The 22,215-nt window shown below is 35.4% G+C and overlaps 1 protein-coding gene across 4 annotated transcripts in view; it reads left to right on the forward strand.

The window, feature by feature from the left end:
• The window catches only part of LOC117424546 (tubulin polyglutamylase TTLL5-like), a 51,381-nt gene that overhangs the window by 3,663 nt on the left and 25,503 nt on the right, over positions 1-22,215 (forward strand). For 3 of the 4 annotated variants that reach the window (XM_058991830.1, XM_058991827.1, XM_058991828.1), the window contains 17 exons: positions 35-141; positions 619-749; positions 1,385-1,467; positions 2,422-2,491; positions 2,808-2,892; positions 4,525-4,626; positions 4,837-4,928; positions 5,512-5,619; positions 11,576-11,657; positions 11,760-11,821; positions 15,047-15,138; positions 17,693-17,794; positions 19,380-19,471; positions 20,187-20,249; positions 20,560-20,592; positions 20,996-21,153; positions 21,550-21,877. In XM_058991830.1, coding sequence (XP_058847813.1) covers positions 35-141; positions 619-749; positions 1,385-1,467; positions 2,422-2,491; positions 2,808-2,892; positions 4,525-4,626; positions 4,837-4,928; positions 5,512-5,619; positions 11,576-11,657; positions 11,760-11,821; positions 15,047-15,138; positions 17,693-17,794; positions 19,380-19,471; positions 20,187-20,249; positions 20,560-20,592; positions 20,996-21,153; positions 21,550-21,877 — 1,790 coding nt within the window. The remainder of the gene's footprint in view (positions 1-34; positions 142-618; positions 750-1,384; positions 1,468-2,421; positions 2,492-2,807; positions 2,893-4,524; positions 4,627-4,836; positions 4,929-5,511; positions 5,620-11,575; positions 11,658-11,759; positions 11,822-15,046; positions 15,139-17,692; positions 17,795-19,379; positions 19,472-20,186; positions 20,250-20,559; positions 20,593-20,995; positions 21,154-21,549; positions 21,878-22,215) is intronic. The other variant, XM_058991829.1, reaches the window with a different exon arrangement.

A 22,215-nucleotide genomic window follows, 5' to 3' on the forward strand; every position in this document is an offset into this window, starting at 1 on the left:
AAAAAACACCCTATAGACTTGACTCTTTCTACAGGTGCATCCAAATAGTAATGATTTCAATCTGATGTGGACCGGATCTCATCTCAAGCCCTACCTTCTACGCAACCTTCAAGAGTTTCAGAAAGTCAACCATTTTCCCAGGTGATATGAAAGCTTAATCAGGATTTGGTGACGTATAGAACAACACTGTTGAAAAGAATACACTTAATGTTGTCCCATCTGCTGTGCTCTTACACCATCTGGCTAACTTTGACCAGCTATGGTATACCTATTTTAAGATCTATGGCTGATTAAATGTGATCCACAGGAATTAGTTTATGTGCTAAATTAGGACCAATTGTGTACAACCATGCATACAAATATAAAATGTAATTCTTTATAAGAAATAATTACATTTTATTGTATTCCCTATAATAAAAACCTGGTGCTCTGAGAAGTACTTTAATACTATTAATTGTATAAGGATTTTTGTGGAACCGTGCATATTTTAGTTCATAATTGAAACCATCAGTGATATGTCAACTTGAATGATCAATACCTTGAAAGTAAGTGACCTAAACTAAAGACATAGAACTGAATATTCTCTTGTCAAAGTATGTTTTTATTTCTTTATTCCAGGTCGTATGAGCTGACAAGGAAAGACAGACTTTTTAAAAACATCCAGCGAATGCAGCAATTAAATGGATTTAAAAACTTCCACATTGTCCCACAAACCTTTCTGCTTCCCGTTGAGTATCAGGAGTTCTGCAGTAAGTACTTACATTTTTTAATAGATTATTGTGTCCATTTTAAATGTGCACACACAGGAAGTATGTTTTCACAGTTTTTACATAATGAAAAACTAGACTAAAGTTTCAGCAAGTTTTTCTCAATGACCCCTTGGTTTTAGAAGATAACGTCCCATTAAAATAACCCCAGACCACCATTTATTGCATGTCCAATATATTAAATACCAATATTTATTTCTTGTTTTACTTTTTTGCATTATCTATAGCAGTGGTCCGCAACTCTGGCTCTCGAGAGCCAATCCAGTCCAGGTCTTTACTCCAAGCAGGTTCTAATGTAATTAATTGAAGCTGCTAAGAGGCAATTAACTAATTTAGGACCTGGTTGGAATAAAGACCAGGACTGGAATGGATCTCAAGGCCTAGAGTTGAGTACCACTGCTCTATAGTGTTCTCTCCAGGGTTAAAGAAGGGCAGGGTAGGTTTCGGTGGGAGGGAATGAGATTTAATAGAGTATTAGACCGCAGAAACATGTCTAGTGTAATCTTTTAAAGTATGGCACAATAAATATTCAATACAATGCCAAACCATGTACTGTACTTGTTATACCTTTCCATAACTGAATGCTGATGTGCTGTGTTTTACTTTGTTTTTTCTAGGTGCATACTCAAAAGATAAGGGACCATGGATTATAAAGCCTGTGGCTTCTTCCAGAGGACGTGGGATTTACCTTGTCAGCAACGTAAGTTCTTTAGATGAACTCAGCGATTTTTAATTTTTTTTTTTTTAATGAATATAGTGTGATATGCATTTAGATTAACTTTAACCTTAGTGTTAACCCACCACCCCACCAAATGCGATTTTGGGCTGTATTACAGTTGTTATGTTAAGTAAATGAAAAAGTGATTATAATTAGATGTAGTATTTCAAAGTGTCCTACAGGTGAATGTAGTTTGTATATGTTATGCATACATGGATACTTTCAACCTTGTGACTGGGAGAATGATTACAATCAACATGGGGACCACAGTTCCAAGAATTAATGAAAGGTGTTTGTCCTTTTTGATATGAAACATTTAACAGGCTAATAGTTCAAATTACCATAATGTTGGGTGGATAAACTTTATATATATGTATGTATGTAAAGGGTAATCTGGCTATTCCTTAAAATTAAAGCAATAGTACTGTCGCTGCTAATCAATCAATCAATATTTATTTTATATAGCGCCTTTCATAGTGGACCACCATCAAAGCGCTTTACAAGATAGTGAGGAACAATGCATAATACATTAAATACAGTGAAATACAGGGCATAGTACATTTAAACAGTAAAAACACAGAGTCAGTGTCATACAGAATCATACGAATAAGATTGAGTGAAAAACCTGAAATGGCTAAGTGAGTCTTTGAATGTTTCTCGGGGAGTAACATTTCATGTCTTTTTATGCTAATCTAATATTTATTAGTTTTTTGTCATTTGGCCAGCAATGTCTGTTGGCAGAAAAAAAAAATGCAATGTAGATGTTTTATTTCTGATATTTTCAAATAAAACTTAACATTGCTTATAGTTTACGTGAAGGATCTCAGTATTAACAGTATAGCTATAGCAAGCTCAACCTGTTAGGAATGACAAGATATTATTATTATTATTATTATTATTATTATTATTATTATTATTATTATTTCACTTTTTTAGCCAAACCAGATTCCCTTGGATGAGAATATTCTTGTATCGCGGTATATCAGCAACCCTTTATTAATTGATGGTAAGTTTTAACAACAAAATAAGAACTACGGTATCTCAAAAAATAAAATACACATTCTTAGAACTTTTATAGAGGATATACTGTATGTGTGTGTGTATGTGTGTGTGTGTATATATATATATATATATATATATATATATATATATATATATATATATATATATACATACATACTATCAGGTGATATATATTACTTGACGTTGTAGTTAGTTAAAAAACAGATTCTTGATAATTAACAGCAACTACAGAATAATTATAGATTAAATACTGTTTTAGCTGATTGTTGTTCTCTTTGCTGTCTCTTCTTTCTGTTTAGATTTTAAGTTTGATGTGCGGTTGTATGTGCTGGTAACCTCTTATGACCCTCTTACCATTTACCTCTATGAAGAAGGACTGACACGGTGAGTTATTTCAGTTATTTAATTGGTTTACCATATTTAACAACAGGTTAAAGTTGTAATGTAATGTATTTGTGAAACACTAGATGGCAGCAAACCCATTTAAGTCTGGCTTGTTCAGTAAACTGTCTGGATTAACAAGCAGCGATCCTTTCCCAATAGACTGAGAAGCTTCTTTTTTTGAGTAGAATGTAAGCAAAAGTGGATTGCTCATATAATTATATGAAGAAATAGAAAATAAAAAAGCATCCCTTCTTAGGTATGTCTATCAAATGTTTTATCTTTATATTTATATGACTATTGATCTGACACATAGGTGATTTTAAAATATACAGTGGTGTAAATACTTAAATGTACATACTTTATATAAAAAAAAACCTTAAATATAATACAATTATGTACCATGTAACTTTTATTGCCCAGGGCAAAAGTAATAAATTAAACAGCACTTTCAAAACAAGAGACACTGAGGAAATATATTTATTATGGTCCAGTGGTTAAAGAAAAGGGCTTGTAACCAGGAGGTCCCCAGTTCAAATCCGACCTCAGCCACTGACTCACTGTGTGACCCTGAGCAAGTCACTTAACCTCCTTGTGCTCCGTCTTTCGGGTGAGACGTAGTTGTAAGTGACTCTGCAGCTGATGCGTAGTTCACACACCCAAGTCTCTGCAAGTCGCCTTGGATAAAGGCTTCTGCTAAATAAATAAATTATAGAGGAGCACTAGTCATTATTTATGGTTAGTGCAGTCATATAATTATGATGTGTAATGATTCAGTTTTAACTTGTTACATTTCCTGCACAATCATGAAAATCTGATCATGTTTCTAAGGAACAAAAACGTCTTTATAATATTCATAAAATATATTTATCTTGTTAATCCTGATTGACTCTGATGTGCATTTGGAAGCTGCTGCTTTGCTGCAGTATCAGCTGTGAGTAATAACTGCTGGCTGTACTCTGTTTTCATCCTTTTATCTTTAACATTCCTGTGGTTTTGAAGGTATTCAGGTAATCAGTCCATGCCAAGGAGTTCTCCATTACTTCGCACTCTCTGTCCACTCCTGAGAAATACACAGCAAGTGAAAGATTAACCAGTGCCCAATCATGTTTCTTCTTCCAGTGCATAGCTTTTGAATTGCTACAGAAGTTCCCTTTGACCCAACAAGTTTGACCTATTTCCATAGCATCCTTCTTTTTAGTTTTAAGGGTAACTTTTTTTAAATTTTTTTATAAAGGATGACACAGTTGTTTGTTCAACTGTCTAGATAAAGTGTGATTTCTGTCAAGTTTGATTTAGGAGTATGCAATAAAAAATAAAAACACTTCTGGTAGACGTTTTACAAAGCTGCTGCCGCAGCACTGTCAAACAATTTTACTTCATATTTTCTGGGTTATATAAAAAGCTATATCTCTATCTATTGTACTTCATGTTTACATTTGATTAGAGGGAGAATTTCTCTTTATACTAGCTAAGTAGCACAAACAGATTGTACCTGCCGTGTACCTGGTGAGTTAGTTTGGCTGATCAACACATTTTCACTCCCTGTATTTTAATCTGTACAACTGTTACATTTGCAATCAGCCCACATACAGACGAACATTCTGTTCATAATGCTTTGCTTTTAATCCACAGGTTTGCTACAGTAAAATATGATCGAGCTACAAAGAACATTAAGAACCAGTTTATGCATCTGACTAACTACAGTGTCAACAAAAAGAGCAGTGACTATGTCAGGTAATGATAATGCACTGCAAGGGCCATTTTCTTCATCTGTGGTCACTAATCTAGTTGATTTTCTTTTACTTGATAACCACAGTAAAAAAAAAAAAAAAAGAGAAAAAAGTGTTTGTATTTCTGAATTTAGAGACTAATCAGATGCCTCAAAAACGGTATCATTTGGTTTACTGTACTTTCTGTTCTATTTATTTCTGTTTTATTTTTTAGCTGCGATGACCCGGAAGTGGAGGACTATGGGAACAAATGGAGCATGAGTGCTATGCTGAGGTACCTGAAGCAAGAAGGGAAGGACACAACATGTGAGTTCTCGTGTATAACAAAGTGAAACTACTGTGCACTGCACTGCACTAGGAGACATTTTAGGACTGTACACATGTGTAGTGAGGTACCGTGAAAACATGCTCGGCATTCAGTAGTTAATTAGGAATAAACAGCTGATAAGCTAAATTAGTAAAGAAAGTGGATTGCCACATTCTATATCCACTATATGCACATGTAGGAATTTAAGTTCGACATACAGCACACAGACAGCGGCATTCATATATACCCAACAGATTCCAAAACTCTCCCTGGCTTGTGCTCACCTCCAGAACCAGTTTCATTCCAACTGAATAAGTGCTTCTCTAGATAAGTAAAAAATTGTAACTGTGACATTCAGACAACCTCCAATACCCCTATCATGCACTTAAAAACTTGTGCTAATTAAACATTTCATCAGAATTGGACAGGGGGTTAAAGCACTGTATTGGTTATTACAACAGTATTGCCAACATATATTAGAATAGCTGTCTTTTGAATGTGGTGCAATAAAAAAGGCATTTCAGTGATTATATTGTACATACCTTTTGAAGCTAATAGTGGTACTGTCATTTTTTGTTTCAGCGCTAATGGCCAAAGTGGAAGATCTCGTGATCAAGACAGTAATTGGTGCTGAACTTCAGATTGCAACATCCTGTAAAATGTTCATGCCTCACAAGGGGAACTGCTTTGGTAAGGACCAGAATTTCTTGCTAAATAATCTGAGTAATATTTTTGCTTTTAATCTGTGATCTGTGACCCCTCAGAGAATAAATCCTGAGCTTATTGTATATAATGCACCAATGTATTTGTTTTGGTTCCCACCCGGATCAATCAAAAAGCCAATGCAGGAGGTTGGGGGTGTTGTTTAAAATAAGTGTTGCTGGTATTTGGTATCTTCCATTATAAAACCACTGTTGCTGGCGCTATAGGGACTTGGCAAGGCATGAAGACTGAGCTGTCTTGAGGGTGGTCCTTAGAAAGAAGTACAGTTATAGCTTTGAAGTAAGATTCAAAGCTACACATACTAGGCATCCAAATACATGTTTAGGCTGAATTCATTCTTAACTCTACCAGCCTATTTATATTATGGGCTTTTATTATAAACTTATCTATGGTTATTTTTGGTATCTTAAGAACTGCCAGCATGAAGATTTTAATCAACTATTAAGACATTGCTTTTATGTTTTGTAATCGAGTACACAGGTGTTCTAGTGGTTTTTGACTGTGCTACTAAATTAGCAACCCTGTGAGGTGTTGTTTTTTTTTACGTTCTATTTTCACTGCCAGCCGCTGCTATTTCACCTGCTAATATCTCATAAACCATGTAGCCCTTTTCTGTGGCGGTATTTTTATAAAACGGCTGCAATCCCACTGTGAAAACCTCAAATGTTAGATTTGCAGGGTTATATGAATGTGTTGTTGACCATGAGTTATTGTCTAAACATTTGATACCAGCTGTGTTCTACGGATACGATTGCCAGTGTGGTACAGTAAAAATCTGCCTTATTACCATTCTTTTTTTTTGTTTTTCACCAGTGATGCCAAATTACCAGTTTTGTTTTTCAAATACCCCATTTCTGTTTCACTCGGGTCGCTATAAAGCAAACATATATTAGGCCTTTTCTGTTGTGGGCTGTTTGAGCTTTAATGTGCATTTAGGTTAATAACAAAGCCATAATTACCATTCATAGCTTCCAATTGGCTATAAAATAACCAAAAAAACCAGGATCCCATTTTGTATTTTTGTCTTTCTATAATTCAGTGGTCTGTGACAGCAATCCTAATTTTATTTTGTACCTCAACAGATAAGAATGTTTGTCAAAATATTTTTTTGTGTAAATGTTAAAAGCATGGCTGAAAGGCTATGCTTATAGCTTAGGGCTAACTGTAAAACAGCTCTGTAGATTAGGGTTTTGAACTTATACACCAGTGAACAATGTTTATATTGCCTGTTTAAATAGCAAAGATTAATGAGACTTCAACACATACGCTGTTTGGATATAAATGCACACAGTAGTAATGGCAGGTATTTACACTGGGACAATGAGTGCAAGCCAAAGGATTGAACACACAATAAACTAAGAGCAAGGGCAACAACCAGATGTAAGGATGCACAGCAACACAGTAGTCATCCAAAGAATCACACATGCGATCAAACAAGCAAGAGTAAATCGTCTAAAGTTCAGTCACGGTTGGTCTTTTATGTGATTGTTTCCAGCACTAGTGTGTAGGCAGTAAATTAAACTAAATTAAAGCCCCCCACGCCCCAGACCCTATCAAGACATCCTGCCCCCAAACCATATTCATTTCTAAATAACCCTGTGTGTCAGGAGGTATTTAGGAGCTAACTGTAAAAACTTGATTGTTGGGAGTTTTGGCTTTTCTCCAAGACTCTCTGGCTGGTACCAGTGCATGCGTTATCCTCATTCTCAAATAATATTACCATACCAAGTGGATTCCTCTGTTCTGTTGTCTCCTGCCAAATTCTGGTTCCTGTCTTTTAAGGCGTGTATATTTTGCTTTTATTTTCTATGCCTGAATGCCAAACGATTATCTTAAAGTATTTTATAGTTTCTATATCTGTTTTATGGGTAAATTGCATTTTGAGTGTATTTTTTGTTTTGTTATGTAGGTACAGTATGTCACATTCATTCTCCTGGCAAACGAGGCATTTGACCAGATGACTACAACATTTAGCTAGTTGAATAAATGACCATACAATTTGTAGTTTTTAGGCTTTGTTTAAATGCCTGGCTAGACAGAATGAAAGTAACTTAAGTTTTGGAAGCCTATACATTCTTTTTTTCTTGCTGGCACTTCTACTATCCTTTAAAGTCTGGCAGTCTTTCAGCATTTTATTTTCGTCAGACATTTGAGCATACATTTACAACGTACATTCCATCAGTTTTTTTTTTTTTTTTCCTAAACACCTTAAATTGTTTGGTGTTTCACTGCATTAAACCTATGTGTGTTTTGTAAATCTGTTTTGTCTGACTGAGTGGGTGTATTCAAATGAAAAAGCTACATTTTGGCAACACCTAGTGGAAAACATTCTGACATTCCAGTGGTCCTTTTCCTTCTGGTATTACCTTGATTGTAATCTAAATTAATTTGGTAGTGTTCTGTTTTGAGAGGTGGGGGTTAAATTGAGCTTTACAAACACCCAGGCAGACAAAGCTAGAAAGTAAATGTCTGTCATGTCTTGAAAATGTGGTGGAGTACTGTTAATGTAATATAATACAAAAGTTGTGTCATCATGGGCAATATGATGGAAAACAAATTTGAAATAAACAAATTCAACTTGCAAATGAAGATTATGGATGATTGCCACACTTTAAAAAAAAAAAAAAAAAAAAAAAAAAAAAGCTTAAAGGCCAGACTTTTTGTCTCTCTCAGCTAAGGCAACAGTTTATTACTTTCCTCTGTTTCTGATTTATATGTTAAAGGGCGTTGAGAATATTTGTGGTTACATTAACAATGTTATTAATTAAGTTGTTAAGCCACAGAACTAATCTGCCCATTAACGTCACGCCATGGTTTGTGTAAATTGTGTATCAACCGTGTCTGTGGGTAATAAAGCATAAATAGAGCCTTTGAAGTCCTGTCATCTATGTGGAGACTGTGAGCGTTAAAAAAAAAAAAAAAAAAAAAAGTTTTACTGTATATCATGAAAATGATGTCACACATTTGTTATACTAGTATAATCTATTATTTTGGAAAATGTTTTGAAAATGTTTTACTTTTTGCTAAGCAACTTCTGTTTTGACTTTTGTTTACTAACCCTAGGGATCCATAGACCACCCCCCAATGTAGTTCAGCATCCAAGAAATGCATAAAGGTGTTTCAGTTATTTAACAGGATGGGCAGATGTAGGTAAACCTCTTTGAAATGATCTGCCCTCATTGAAAATAAAACTTTTGATAAAACAGTGCTAGCCAATGGGTACCATGCAGAATCTGTACAATGTACATCCCAACATTCCAAAACAAATGTATCCTTTTAAGACATATTTAAGGTCACTGTGTCTTTGTAAACAAAGAAGATGATCTCACAGTAATTCCCTTCTGCCATGATCGAAATTTTCCAATGTCAGTTTTCCTGTAGAAAACCCAATGATGGTGATGATGATAACATTTTATAGTGCTTTTCAAACACAAAAGACTCTCGATTTTGTTTTTCCAAGCAAGTCCCTAACAGAACATTAGGCAAACGTGCTGTCTGCAGTATACCTACTTCGATTTCTTTGCATTGTCGAGAGCACCTCGGCATATTTATTTTTCTTCTCCACTAGATGGCACAGGTTCTTCAGTTTCAAGTTGTCTACTTTTGGAACCATTACAGTTCTGCGTTACAGCATGATGGATGTTCTATGTTCTTCACTGATATAATGGTAGTACAGTATGTGGATTTCTTCCATGTTCATGAGTATTTTGGGGACTGTTTAAGAGGCAGTGAAGAAAATATGCAATGTAGTTTACTTTCTGAACATGAGGTTTTGGTTGTTTGAGTGGTTGTCCACCAGCTTATCTAGTTTGTTGGTCATGATAGATTTGTGGTTTCAAATGCATGTGTGAAGGTCATGACCAGTTTTGCCAACAAGTTGTTTAATAAGGGTGCTGAGTTTGTGTAATTTTAACTGGTCCACAGGAGGGATTATCATTCAGCTGTTGTGTAGAATATCTTGGGAACAGTAGCAATCTGCTTCACTTCTGGCGGGGTTCCTCTCTTTTGAGGGTTATATCTTTAGCTTTTATCTTCTATAGCTCCATGCCAATGAAGTGTTCAAAATGTTTATCTAAAGTTTTTTTTTTTATTTTGTTTTGCAGTTTCCACATATATGCTAAGATTGCATTTCACAGAATTTGCCTTTTGATTTTGTTTTTAAGTTGTTTAGTTTTCCACGTCCCTCTAAGCTATGGTTTGCACAGTGTTGATATTTTTCAATAGAGATTGAATCTAATAAAGCTGAGAGGAAAGCTGCTGTGAGCGTGAGGCAAGCCCCCATGCGAAGGGCTGTTTTAATGATAGGGAGGAGAACGAGTGAGAGTCACTGTGTTTGTACACAGGGAACTTCAGACTTTCAGTAAAAGGGGTTTATTGTTTAACCTCCTGCCAAGCTTGGCTTTGGGGTGGAATATACAGGGGCACTTAGGCGCCAAGCCTTTTCTTATTAGGAAAAAAACTCTTAAACTTTTAAACTGCAGTTCTTGGAGTGAAAGGCTATGTGAACTGTTTGTGCGTAGGAAACATGCTTATTTATTTATTCATTTATGCTTTGTAGGTTATTATAGTGATTTATCTTTGTAATATGTAATTGGCTGTAGTACAAGTATTGGTAGTTTTAAAACATAAATATATAAATCAATATATTGTCAGATTTTGCATTTCTGATTGGTTGGCTGGTAAAATTGTAAGATATGTTTGGGTAAAATCCATAAAACATTATTTTTAACATTTATATAGAGGATACACCATAAACATTCACGGAGTACTGTAGTTATTCCACGAATGAGGAACGCGGAATTCACTCATGAGTGAAATAACTAGAGGATGCTATGAGCATTCATGGAGTATTCTGTTTATATGTATAACATTTGAAAATAAAGTATGTTTAAACCTATATTTTGTTACTTTACCTACATCAAGCGCTGCATCTGCTTGGCAACACAGCGTAATATGGAAAAGTGCGATTCGTTCAGCCATTCTGTCGTTGGATTTGAATGAATGCAGATTGATTCGAAAATGAGATCCGGCAAGAAAAATATTCCCTCAGGACCACAGAATCAGTTGTGTACAAAACAATTATCAGTTGATTTACTGCATGTGGGTATCCAACCATAGATTATATTTTTAAAAATATATGTATTCCAGTGAAATGCAATTAGTACAAGATTTGAGTACAGTTTATTCTTCTTTAGTTCTCTTAAACAATTGTATAACAATTTTAATAACTTGCATGGTAGGAGCCATACTAGAACTGGTTTAGTAAAAAGGAATGGGTCATTGTAACAGGATGGCTTGGTGGTGACGTCCCAGACCAGGAAGCTGACTGACACACACAGGTACTGCAAGCTGAAGTGCTGGTGTGCCTATTTATTTAAACCACAAAAATAAATAAATAAGGATATACAAAAACAGTGTTTACAGAGCAAAATAAATGTTTAAACAAAAACAAATCGCAAACACAAAAATACCTCCACCCAAACAAGTATCGTGCTGGTCCTTCCAGCACGAGTAGCAAATTATTATTTTTTTCTTTTCACTTCTTTCTCTTGGCTCTTTTGCAGAGCCTCCTCTCTGAACACACACCCTGATCAGCAAACTCAACAAAATAATACATTAATAATAACAATAAGCCAGTCTCTTTCAAATCATAAACATACAACAATACATTTATCAGCAGGGCATTGCCCTGCCACCTATTTACGTGCAGGGCTCTGCCCTGCCACTGTCATGTATCATCTTTTTCTTCATTTTAAATTGTAGATTGCAAACAGATTTCCTCTGCATAAATTTGCAGTACATGCTAGTTGTCAACACACTGGAATGTTACAACAGAGTTGCAAGATCCTACCTTGAAACTGAACAATGCAGGGAGTTCTGTTAAGGTATAATTGCTTATTTGTATTGTTTGTTTAACCTATAGAATTGTATGGGTTTGATGTCCTTATTGACTCCAATCTCAAACCTTGGCTCTTGGAGGTGAACCTCTCCCCATCCTTGGCATGGTAAGTGCTCAATACATGGCTAGCAGATACCATTTTTAAAATAAATTGTTACCTGATCTTTGTATCTTAAAAGTAATAATAATGTTTGTGTGAATTTCACAGTGATGCTCCTCTGGATCTGAAGATAAAGGCCAGTGTGATTTCAGACATGTTTACTTTAGTGGGTGAGTTTTCAATTATTTAAAATCTATAACATGAACATTACTGATCTGTTAAACAAAGCAACGATATACTGCAATGGCGAAACAAGATTCAGACCCATTACAGGAATTTTAGCAAGCGTTTCCAAAAGAGGAAGAAAATCATTTCTGAAATAAAGCCAAGGATATAACAAATATACCAAGGTGTGTTTTTTTTTTTTTTTTTTTGGAATTCTCTTAATGCTAACATTATTAGTCTGTCATCCCCCACATGGTCAAAAATGGTGTCGAACGTCATGAAAGTGAGCATTTGTGGAGCTCCTCATACACACCCTCCCTACCCTGCCCCTTTCTCCGTCACATGGGCTGTGTATCAGCAGCTACACATTGAGGAAACACCTACCCAGAATTTGGTCCATTTGAGCTGGAATGACCCAGATATAAGAACTGAATCTTTCTCCCTGTCTTATGTTCATCTCTCCTATTTACGTTTGTTTATTTCTGCTTGTATTTGTACTTGGTTCTGTACTTCAAGTGAGTGGGGTGAGACAAACATAAAAAAAAAATATTATCTTCAATGTGGACATCCATAGGATTAACTGAACAATGTTTATTGTTTGATATTATCGCACATTAAATTAAGGTAGGTTTAATTTGTTTTGTACTTTTTGCTGTTAATGTTGCTTTCGGGGCAGGTGTTGACATTAACAAAAAAATATCCTTAATGGAGTCGGATAGGTGATGATTAAAATCCATGGAGAAAGAAATATTTCACTAACTAAACAGACCTTGAAGCCTAGCATCTCAAAAACTGTTACTGCAAATGCACATTTATGAAGTGTGAATGCAATATGCAATTAAGGAACCTAAGCGGCCATTTTTGCTTCAGTCAAGTTGCTTTTAGCATAAAATCTATTTAATTTGTGTTATTAAATTTGCTTGACATCTGTATTTTGTCTTGTTGAATGAACAGCTTCAGCAAAAAAAGGCATATGCCTCAAATGTGTCTTTTATCATTTAGATTTTAGTATGTTTTTAATTTTGGTTGGCTGGCAAACCTTTCTGCTTTAAGAAAGTGCTTAGATCCACAATGTTACATAACCCTAGTCTTGAGTCCCCTGGTGATGTCTTCATTCTGGATTTGTAAAAGGCTGAAAGAAACAGTTTTTTGACACTGAGCATTGCAGATCTGTATTATTTCAAACCACTGCAGATAAACTACAAACAAAGTGACTAAGGACTAAGTTCACAATCTTTTGGGCGGGATTTATTTTGGTTCTACTGACATCCAGCATTGTAAATTTCACGGCATGCGGGCAATTGCAAAGAACATTTTGAGTTTCATGGTTTAAAGGAGGGATTTCTAGGGTTGGGACAATATTTAAAATATCTGAAATGACAATTTTAATTATTGTGGTGTTTGCTCATTAGGTTTCCGCTGGTTACACAAATATAAAATCCAGTAGTCCCTCGCTAAACCGAGGACAGGTTACCTGGGAAATCAACAAAGTCTCGCAAAAGCCTCAAAACCACTGGGTCATCGTTAGGGCGGAAGTGGCAGCTGCTCAAATACACTAGAAGACGTACTAATGCAATATTACTAGAACAGAGGGAATACTTGGAATTACTTGTGGAATAATTAAATGAAAAATAGCATACAAAATTCAGCTGTCATTAAAAAGCGTCTTAATGAATACAATATCGTACATTTCTGATAACTCGGTAATTATTTTTATAATGCACATTTTTATATCGTGACTTCCATTCAATACGATATTACCAAGTTATCGTAAATCGTCCCAACCCTAGTCCCATTTCTAATTATATTAATGTAATGTAATATAAAATGTTTCTTGAGCTCCAGAGATGTGGTGCAAAGAATTACACACAGTCCTTGCTCCCAAAAAAGTTGCTATTGTACATCTGTCGAAATAATTGCTTAAAACTGAAGGATATTTGACATTTTATCATTAACACATGAGAGCATTGGCCCTTTTATATGTACCTTCTTCAATCCAGAGGATTTTGCCTGTAGCAGGTTCCACATTATTTATTTTTAAATAGGGCGTTTCCCTTTCATCAAACCTCGCTAGCAAAAAAAAAAAAGGACTTTTCTGCTGCCTGGTGGTTTGCACCGTGGAGACAGTGGGCAACTGTTTTGCTTTTAAACCCGTGCAGCACTTATTACAAGTTGTCTCTTGAGGCTAGTATAAAAAAATTCTGCAATAGGATAATAACATAAAAAAAAAAAACAAAGGCATTAATAACTTTTTCAAGACAGCTCAAATAATAAAATTGTCAGCAGAAGCTTACATTTCACTGAATCACTTTACCCAGCCTCAGACACAAACATGATACCAAGTTCATAAGCAAATTGACTAGATGGCAGTAGATTATCTTGGTTTTGGTTTTCAACTGAAATCTAGATTATTGAGAATCACACCCTAAAAGTAAAGAATTACCTGCCTATTACTACAATATAAAATCTAATGGGTTGATATCCTTTACTTTTTGAGGATTCTATCTGCAGGTGCTGCAGAAACCACTGCTACTGATTTTGTTTAGTTTTTTCCATCTTTCTTGCTTTCAGCAGTTACATTAGAGGAACGCCTAGTGCACACTACAATGCTTTTCATTCTGTGCATATGGGTTGAATTCACATCCACAAGGTCATTAAGTAAAAACTGAACCATACATCTTTGGTTATCTTTTTTTTAAGGATGCATTAGTGTCATTGGATAGAAAATGAGCAGTGACATGTAAAACATACTTAATCTGTTATTCACAAACAAATGATAGCATTTGGTCCAAGTCCCAGTTCTATAAATAGTGACAGTATCATGTTATTAATTTGTGTTTTTGTGTGTAACTGTCATTCAGATGTAATGCACATTTGTAGAAGTAGTAGTTTTTTTTACACACATAATGTGCACCAGAAAGCTGTCCAAGGTGAGTTTTGATATGGTACGAGAACAGTAGCTGCTTTGGGTTATTGTATTAATTGTATTTATATGTTTAGTGATTTTATTTAGTAATTTCTATGACTATAGAAAAAAGAAGAGTATTTTTCAAGTCAGTTGGATATACTCAAATATAGGCGGTTTGTAGTACACAAGACTTCAATAGCCAGATAACCACATACAAACAATCTCCACTTCCTCTACATTTTTTTGGTCAAAATATAGCACTGTTTAAAATTTAAATAAATAAATAATAATTCTAATTACAATTTTGTATTTTTACCATCAGGCTTTGTTTGTCAAGACCCATTGCAAAGACAGAGCAGACAAGGAAGAATACACTTTGATCCGAGTTCAAGGTATCAAGCCTTGAAAGCCCAGGTAAGCAGAGCAACCAGGACGTGCTCAAAAACTAGACCCGAAAGGGTAAAAAAGTAAACCAGTACATTACATGATGCATCGTATTTTATGCTCATAATAACACATGGCGGTTTACGGTTACCAATATTCTGTATCAAAAGCACTCCTTTCTTATTGAATTAGAACTAGAAACTGTTCATGAGTTCACAGGCATTTCTTTGTAATTTTAAATAGTTCAGAGATCTGGTGTATTTACTTGGCCTTTGTTTCATCAATGTCAATTCAGCAAAGTTGTTTCTTGGCCCTACATTAGATGTATCCCTGGCTTAGAGGATTAGGTTCAACATGTACAGCTATTGGATCTATAATGCAAGCCATCTTTTTTTTCAGCAAAAAACACACCTTCTCTTTGTCCAGACTTATGGCATGGATATTTTGCAGCAACAAGAAGACGCTTCAATATTCTTAGACAGGCCTTAATAAAAATTAGAGAAATATGTATGCAATATGACAGTGGCATTCCTTTTGTGATGGTTAATGAATAGTTAATGAACTGCAAAATATATGTGAAAATTTAAACCTGTTCAGGTTAGATATTCAGAGTGCATGGTGTCGCTTAAAGGGTTTGTATAACATGAACTTTGAATTGGCAATATTAGCATATTTGTGTTTTTAAAGAAGAGTTTAATTCTTTATACATGTTGGAAATTATATTGCTAATTCAGAGTTTATGGCAAATTTTAAAAGAAGCAATATACTTTATTTCTTCATGTTTATCAAATCGTATAAATATTTTATTAGGCAACTACAGTATTGTTTTACATTTTGAACAACTTCATTTTGATTGTTGATGGTGGCATTAATGCAGATTTATGCATAGTTGGATGGTTTGAGTCTTTATAGCTAAGCCAAGCTTATGGAAAATGGTACTCACTGAAAACAGCTACTAATGTAATTATATTCAGTGACATCATCTTACCAGCAATGTTCTCTCTGAAATGTTATTTAATTATTTTTGAATGACTAATGTTTTCACTGGGCACATTGCTTAATGGGGCCACAGCAAAGGATTTTCTTTGGGTTTATTGCATTATTGTATAAACTCAACTGTCCTGATCCTTTTAAAAACTATATATATAAGTTTTTGCTCAAAGAGCCAACTTACCAACGTTTCAGTATGTTTAACATATCTTTGTCAAGGGAAAGCGTGTTTGAAAACAAACATTGAAGGGGTATTTATAGGCTTTTGATGCCATGGTAACCACACGTTTATTTCTCTTGAGTCTAATGTCTTTGTGATGTCATTCACTATATAGCTAATGATGTAACAATCTACTGTTCCTTTCTATTTAAACCTTCAGGAATCATGGTATCTAGTCTATTTATCAATTTATTATCTTCTGTTCTTCTATAGTGTACATTATCTAATTAAATTTTTTTCTAAAACTGCAAACTTGTAAGTCATCCATGGTGTGTCTGTTCCTTATAAAGTAATACAGTATCTGAACTGAAGAAAAGCTGCGCTGGCACTTTATAACACAGACATCTTAGTCAGCATTCGTTTTATAACTAAATAAATATTAGGCCTATTATGTTGTTATCTTTCCTATTGTATTTACTTTTTTTGCTGTGAGGTGGTGCGGCTTTCTCCAGGAGATGAGACGCTTCAGCTTATATATATATGTATGTGTGTGTGTGTGTATATATATGTTACAGTAACACCACACTGTAGTTGATGTTTAAATGTTCTGTGTAGTTTGATGTCTTGTCTTTTATACAGTTTTTGTGTCCATACTTTTTGTTATAGCGACCTTTATCTGCACAGCCTAGTACTGCAAATATTAAACTGGTAATTTTTATGCTTAAAAAAAATAAAAAAGCAGCATAACCACTTTTTTTTTTCTTTTTCTTTCTTACTGCTGGTCAATGTTGGTGTGTGTTGATTGCTACCAATCATTTAATCATGGGTAAGGAATTACTATAGTTTTTTCAGTTCATTCTGAATGATTTGCAGAAATGAATAGGTGCTTTGCAGCTCAGTTGGTTGATGCACATGCCTTTCTGGTCTCCAGTCTATAATGTCACAAATGCCACCACATGACTGGGCAATATCGGCACCTTTGCAGGTAGTCTCCAAAGTCAAGGATTGGATATGTTGAATGAAGTACTCCCGTATTTCTATAGTAATTTGTGTTCTGTGTTAAAGAATGAACTTCTGTCTTTATAGCTGCCAACCCAGCACCTTTTTTGGGGAAAAAAGGCACAATTTCTCAAAGAAAAACAAATAAGTGATAATTAACTGATCAATTATTGATTCATATTGCTAAATTGCTGCGTACAAAGCCTGCTTTAGTGGCCTGAATGCAAAGAGCAATGAACGTCTATGTGGTGATAAATTCTGTTTCTGTGGTGTACCATTTAGAACTAAAGTGCTTTTGCTTAACTGCTGTAAATGGGTGCAAGTCTGTGGGTCTCTATTTCCAGGTAATGTATTTTGTACTGCAAAACATTTAACTTCAGAAGGATAATAGTAACTTTCCCATGTTAAAAGAACATGTGTGTTTTAAAATTGCAGCGTCAGCGTCCTTTGTCAGCCAATGATGCAGATAACAATGAGCCGAAGGAGAAACTGACTGGAAAACAAGGGGGAAGCACTCTTGGACTGACTACAGAGGAGGTAAACACACTTCATGGCAATGCAGTGCCTGTTTTAAATATATAACAAATTAAATCAAGAAACTTCTATTACCCTGTTCCCTTTCAAGTATGAAATGTAACCGTTACTGAATGGGTATTTACCTCCTAAAGACCCGAATCCTGAAAATTGTATACCAGAGCTGCTCAGCGAGCCTGTGACGTAGTCCTGGCCCTCCCCCAGGTCACAAAAGGACTGCACTCACAGATCTCGACGCCATTTTTACTTTTAAGACTGACCTGATCGGAGAGCCTTGTTCAGATAGGTACATTGCTGCTTCTATCTGTGTGTGTTTGTGTGTCTTTATATATATATATATATATAATATATATATAATTTGTGTTTTTACACAAATTCTATTTAAACTAATCTCTGTAATAGTTTTTACTAATATTGTGTGCACTACAGCCTGTTGCTTGATACGTCCCGCTGCAGCCTTATGTCCTGCGTGAATCCAGCAGCTCGTGTCGCTTCTTCCCAGGGATCCAGCAACATAAGTCGGCTGACTTTGTGTTCTCCTTCCAGGCTGCATAGCTCCAGCTGGAGCTTATTTTATTTCTGTTTTTTTTGCTTTTTAGCACCATACAAGATGTTTTATATTATGTAATTATTAATTATTGTTTTTTGTTGAGAAAGTATATTCTCAGTCTAACTTCCGTTTCTGTCTCTCCCTTTTGATTAGAGTATCTGAACTGAAGAAAAGCTGCGCTGGCATTTTATAACACAGACATCTTAGTCAGCATTCGTTTTATAACTAAATAAATATTAGGCCTATTATGTTGTTATCTTTCCTATTGTATTTACTTTTTTTGCTTTGAGGTGGTGCGGCTTTCTCCAGGAGACGAGATGCTTCAGCTTCGCTTCAGCCCCGCTCCAGCAACCGAACCTGGGGCGAGCCCATTCCCTCTTCCCCTTGCCCGACCCTCTCTCCTTCTCGCACTTGGTTTGCTTGTCTGTCGCTTCGAACTGAACTCCCGACCGCCGTTTAGCCAGGCTAGGAATATTACTTTTTTTTTTTTTTTTTTGTAAAAAATATAGCGTTGATTTACATGGTGCTTTTATACATGGTTAATTCATGGAAAGTTACATATTGCTGCACTATATGTGCATTATAGAGAGGAAGTTATTTTATTTGGTATTTTAGTCAGATGTGTGTTGTGTCCCTGGTTCCCTGAAATAGAAATGTAACCATTAACCTTCAAGGTCGCTGTGTCCATGATTGCAGAGTGGTTTGAAGGAAAAATGACGCTGAGACCTGTGAGCGCAGTCCTTTTGTGCCCGGGACAGGGCCACGACTGCGTCACAGGCTTGCTGAGCAGCAGATGTTAGGAATATATTAAAAATATGACTTTTGAGGTTGTGCGTGTCATACACATACTGTTTTACTTTTTGGGGTTGTAAACCTCGAAAACATTATAGAAATCGTAATACTTGCATGAAAGCACTGTCTCGCTCGTTCTTACAAAACACACTGTTTTGTTATCTAGATGCACAATTACTTAAATAACTTTTTTTTTGATAGAAGATAAACTAAACTTTTGTTTTCTTATCTTTGGTACTCACTCAGCTCAAGGTTCTACGACGTGTAAAGGAGGAACATGAGAGACGAGGGGGGTTTATCCGAATATTCCCAACTGCAGAAACCTGGGAGCTCTATGGGTAAGAGTAATTGTGTTTTTCATTGCAATCCTCAGTCATTAGGATACATGCAGAAATCTGGTGTAATAAGGTTATTTTAGGTTAGCACCATTTATGAAGTTTTTGCCTACAGCTAGTTTTATAGCATTAATATGTATTTTGTAATTGTGCAAACAAACATCATGCCCTGTACCGTATGTGTTAAATGACTGAGTGAAAGTGATCTGAAGAACAGCACAATAAAAATAAATAAACCAGTCACACACAGTTAAAACTTCATTAGCTTTGTTACAAAAAAAATTAAGTTGCTGCTTCACAGCTTCCTTGTTTAGAGTGCCTTTAACATTGCTGCTGTCAGGATATATTTGAAAGCTTTGTTTGTGGTTATTATTTATTACTCAGTAATGTGTTAAGAAACCGTTACTTGTAAACTATGCTGTGTGCTGCTGCGGCCACCACAAATTAGGTGGCGTAGCACAATGGGCATCAGACACTCTGGAAATGTTTGTGAATTTTATAGCAAATCGTTTTTATTGGTAAAGCTTAGATGCCAGGAAAAGGAAAAAGTCAATGCAATATGATCACACAGCATAAAAAATATTTATTAGCACACAGTGTAGGTTGAAATTTGCCAGGCTTAAAGACCCAAGTATTTCTTTTATTGTTTTTGAACATTTTAGTTTATTTAAAAAACAAAGTTTCAATTGCATAGGTGCATTTCTGTTTTCTTTTTAAGAGGTTATCTGGAGCATAAAACATCGATGAACTACATGTTGGCCACAAGACTGTTTCCAGAAAAGTGAGTATCCTAAATATCTAATGTGACTTTGTTCCTACCTTTATTAACTTGCTTTGTAGAGCAAATAAATAACATACAACTATCGGCTTCCTTTTAGCCATTTATTCTAACAAAGGCACCAAGATGACATTTATTAAGCATACCCGATATTCCACAAGTAATTGTTGCCTGTTTAGCTGCACCAGCTTAAGTAAGCATGCAAAATTAAAAATAAAATCCATTGACACTGAACACCAGTACAATCAAAGCTGCAAGAAAAGGCAATGTGTAATGTGTCTGGCTGTTGATTTTTCATTTTGATTTTCCCCAGATCTGTAAGACCAGTAGCATCAACAAAGACACGGTAAGTTTACAGGCCTACAGTACATATGATACAATATTATAGGTAATAGTGACAGTGTTTATATTTGGCCTTGTGTCCAAACGCATGTTTTGAAAATGTTGTTTATACTGACAGTTTGCTCTATCTGGCAGCACAGCTGCAATTCAGTATATAGTAATGCGTCCAAGGTGGTTTTAAAACACTACTCGCTTTCACTAGAGAAGCATGTTGCAAATAAGAGAAACCACACTTCCCGTAGGTAGTGACATGAACCCTATATTGTATTTTTGTACTCGGCCACGATCAATGCATTTAATTTGAAGTGATACAGTTTTGTTTAGTGCTACAAAAAATGAACAATGTGGCAGCCCTACTGAAGATGCAGTATATGCGAACTGTATCAAACAATTATATTTTTATTTAGGAATGCTTTGAATGGACAAGTTGCGCTGGGAATGAGTTTGTTTCATGTGGAAACTGAACAGCATGTGGTACAGTATGAACGGAAACTCATGTCACTGGAAGCACGTAAGAAGAGAAGACATCGCATTGCATTCAGGTCAAGACTTGGAAAAAAATCAGGTAGGACTATAAAATGGATTTAACCTTCAGATAAAAGCATCAACATCCAAGTCTTGCGTGGCATGAAACAAATCCAGATTAATTTCCAAACTTGCTGCTTTATTTTTCTTTCCTTTTGAAAGTGGCGTTTTATTTTCATTACAGTTCTGTTTCTAAAAAAAAATAAAAAAAAAAATGTAACCATTAATTAAACTTCAAATGTCAGAATTTACTGAAGCAGATTATATTGATGGCTGTTTTTACTGAACCTTATCAGCTCTTCTCTTGAATTGTAAAAGTCTGTGAAACTAGTCATTAAAATATTCATTTTGCATACTTTCTGTTGTTGCATATCATTACATTTCCTCACTAGTCGACACTTTTGTCTGCTTTTGTTTACCTTCAAATTCCTTATAGGAAGTACTAAAGGGACCAGAGTCCCTAAACAGGAGAGTACTGAGAGTGAGGAAGAAGATGGCTCAGAGGAGGAGGAGGAGGAGGAGGAGGAGGAGGAGGAGGAGGAAGAGGAGGAAGTGGTGGAGGTGGAAACCGAGGGTACTAAGCAACAACTCAAAGACCATAAAGAAAAACGGGCACAACCACCTGCATCTAATGACTTGGCTTCCAAGGAGACCACTCCAATAAACACTGAGCAAAAAACTAAAGGCAAGACATCGAAACATGAACATCCAAGCAAGACAAAAATTAACCTCCTACAGATTCTTCAGCAAGGGCAGAATCTCAGGTCAGTATAAAACATTATTATTTACAAAGTATCGTTTTATACTTGAGCAATAACAAAGACTCCAATTTACTATTGATATAAAAAATGTTTTGCATTGCAACGCTAATTTGAAGTGTATGAACATGTCTGAGTTTGTAGAAATTCCTTTCAACATGCCAATAATTGTGGCACCTGAGCAATTACTGTACAGTATATCCTTGTCTATCTTTGACAGTATTTTTAAAAGAGTCGTGTACTGGCAACAGCTATTAATCTTAAGACATGAAAACAATGCATTTTTATGCACCATTGAACTTGACATTGTATAAAGCATCACTAACATTTTTTTTTGTAGATAA

This window comes from Acipenser ruthenus, chromosome 18 (assembly GCF_902713425.1).
Source record: "Acipenser ruthenus chromosome 18, fAciRut3.2 maternal haplotype, whole genome shotgun sequence".
NCBI classification, from domain to species: Eukaryota; Metazoa; Chordata; class Actinopteri; order Acipenseriformes; family Acipenseridae; genus Acipenser; species Acipenser ruthenus.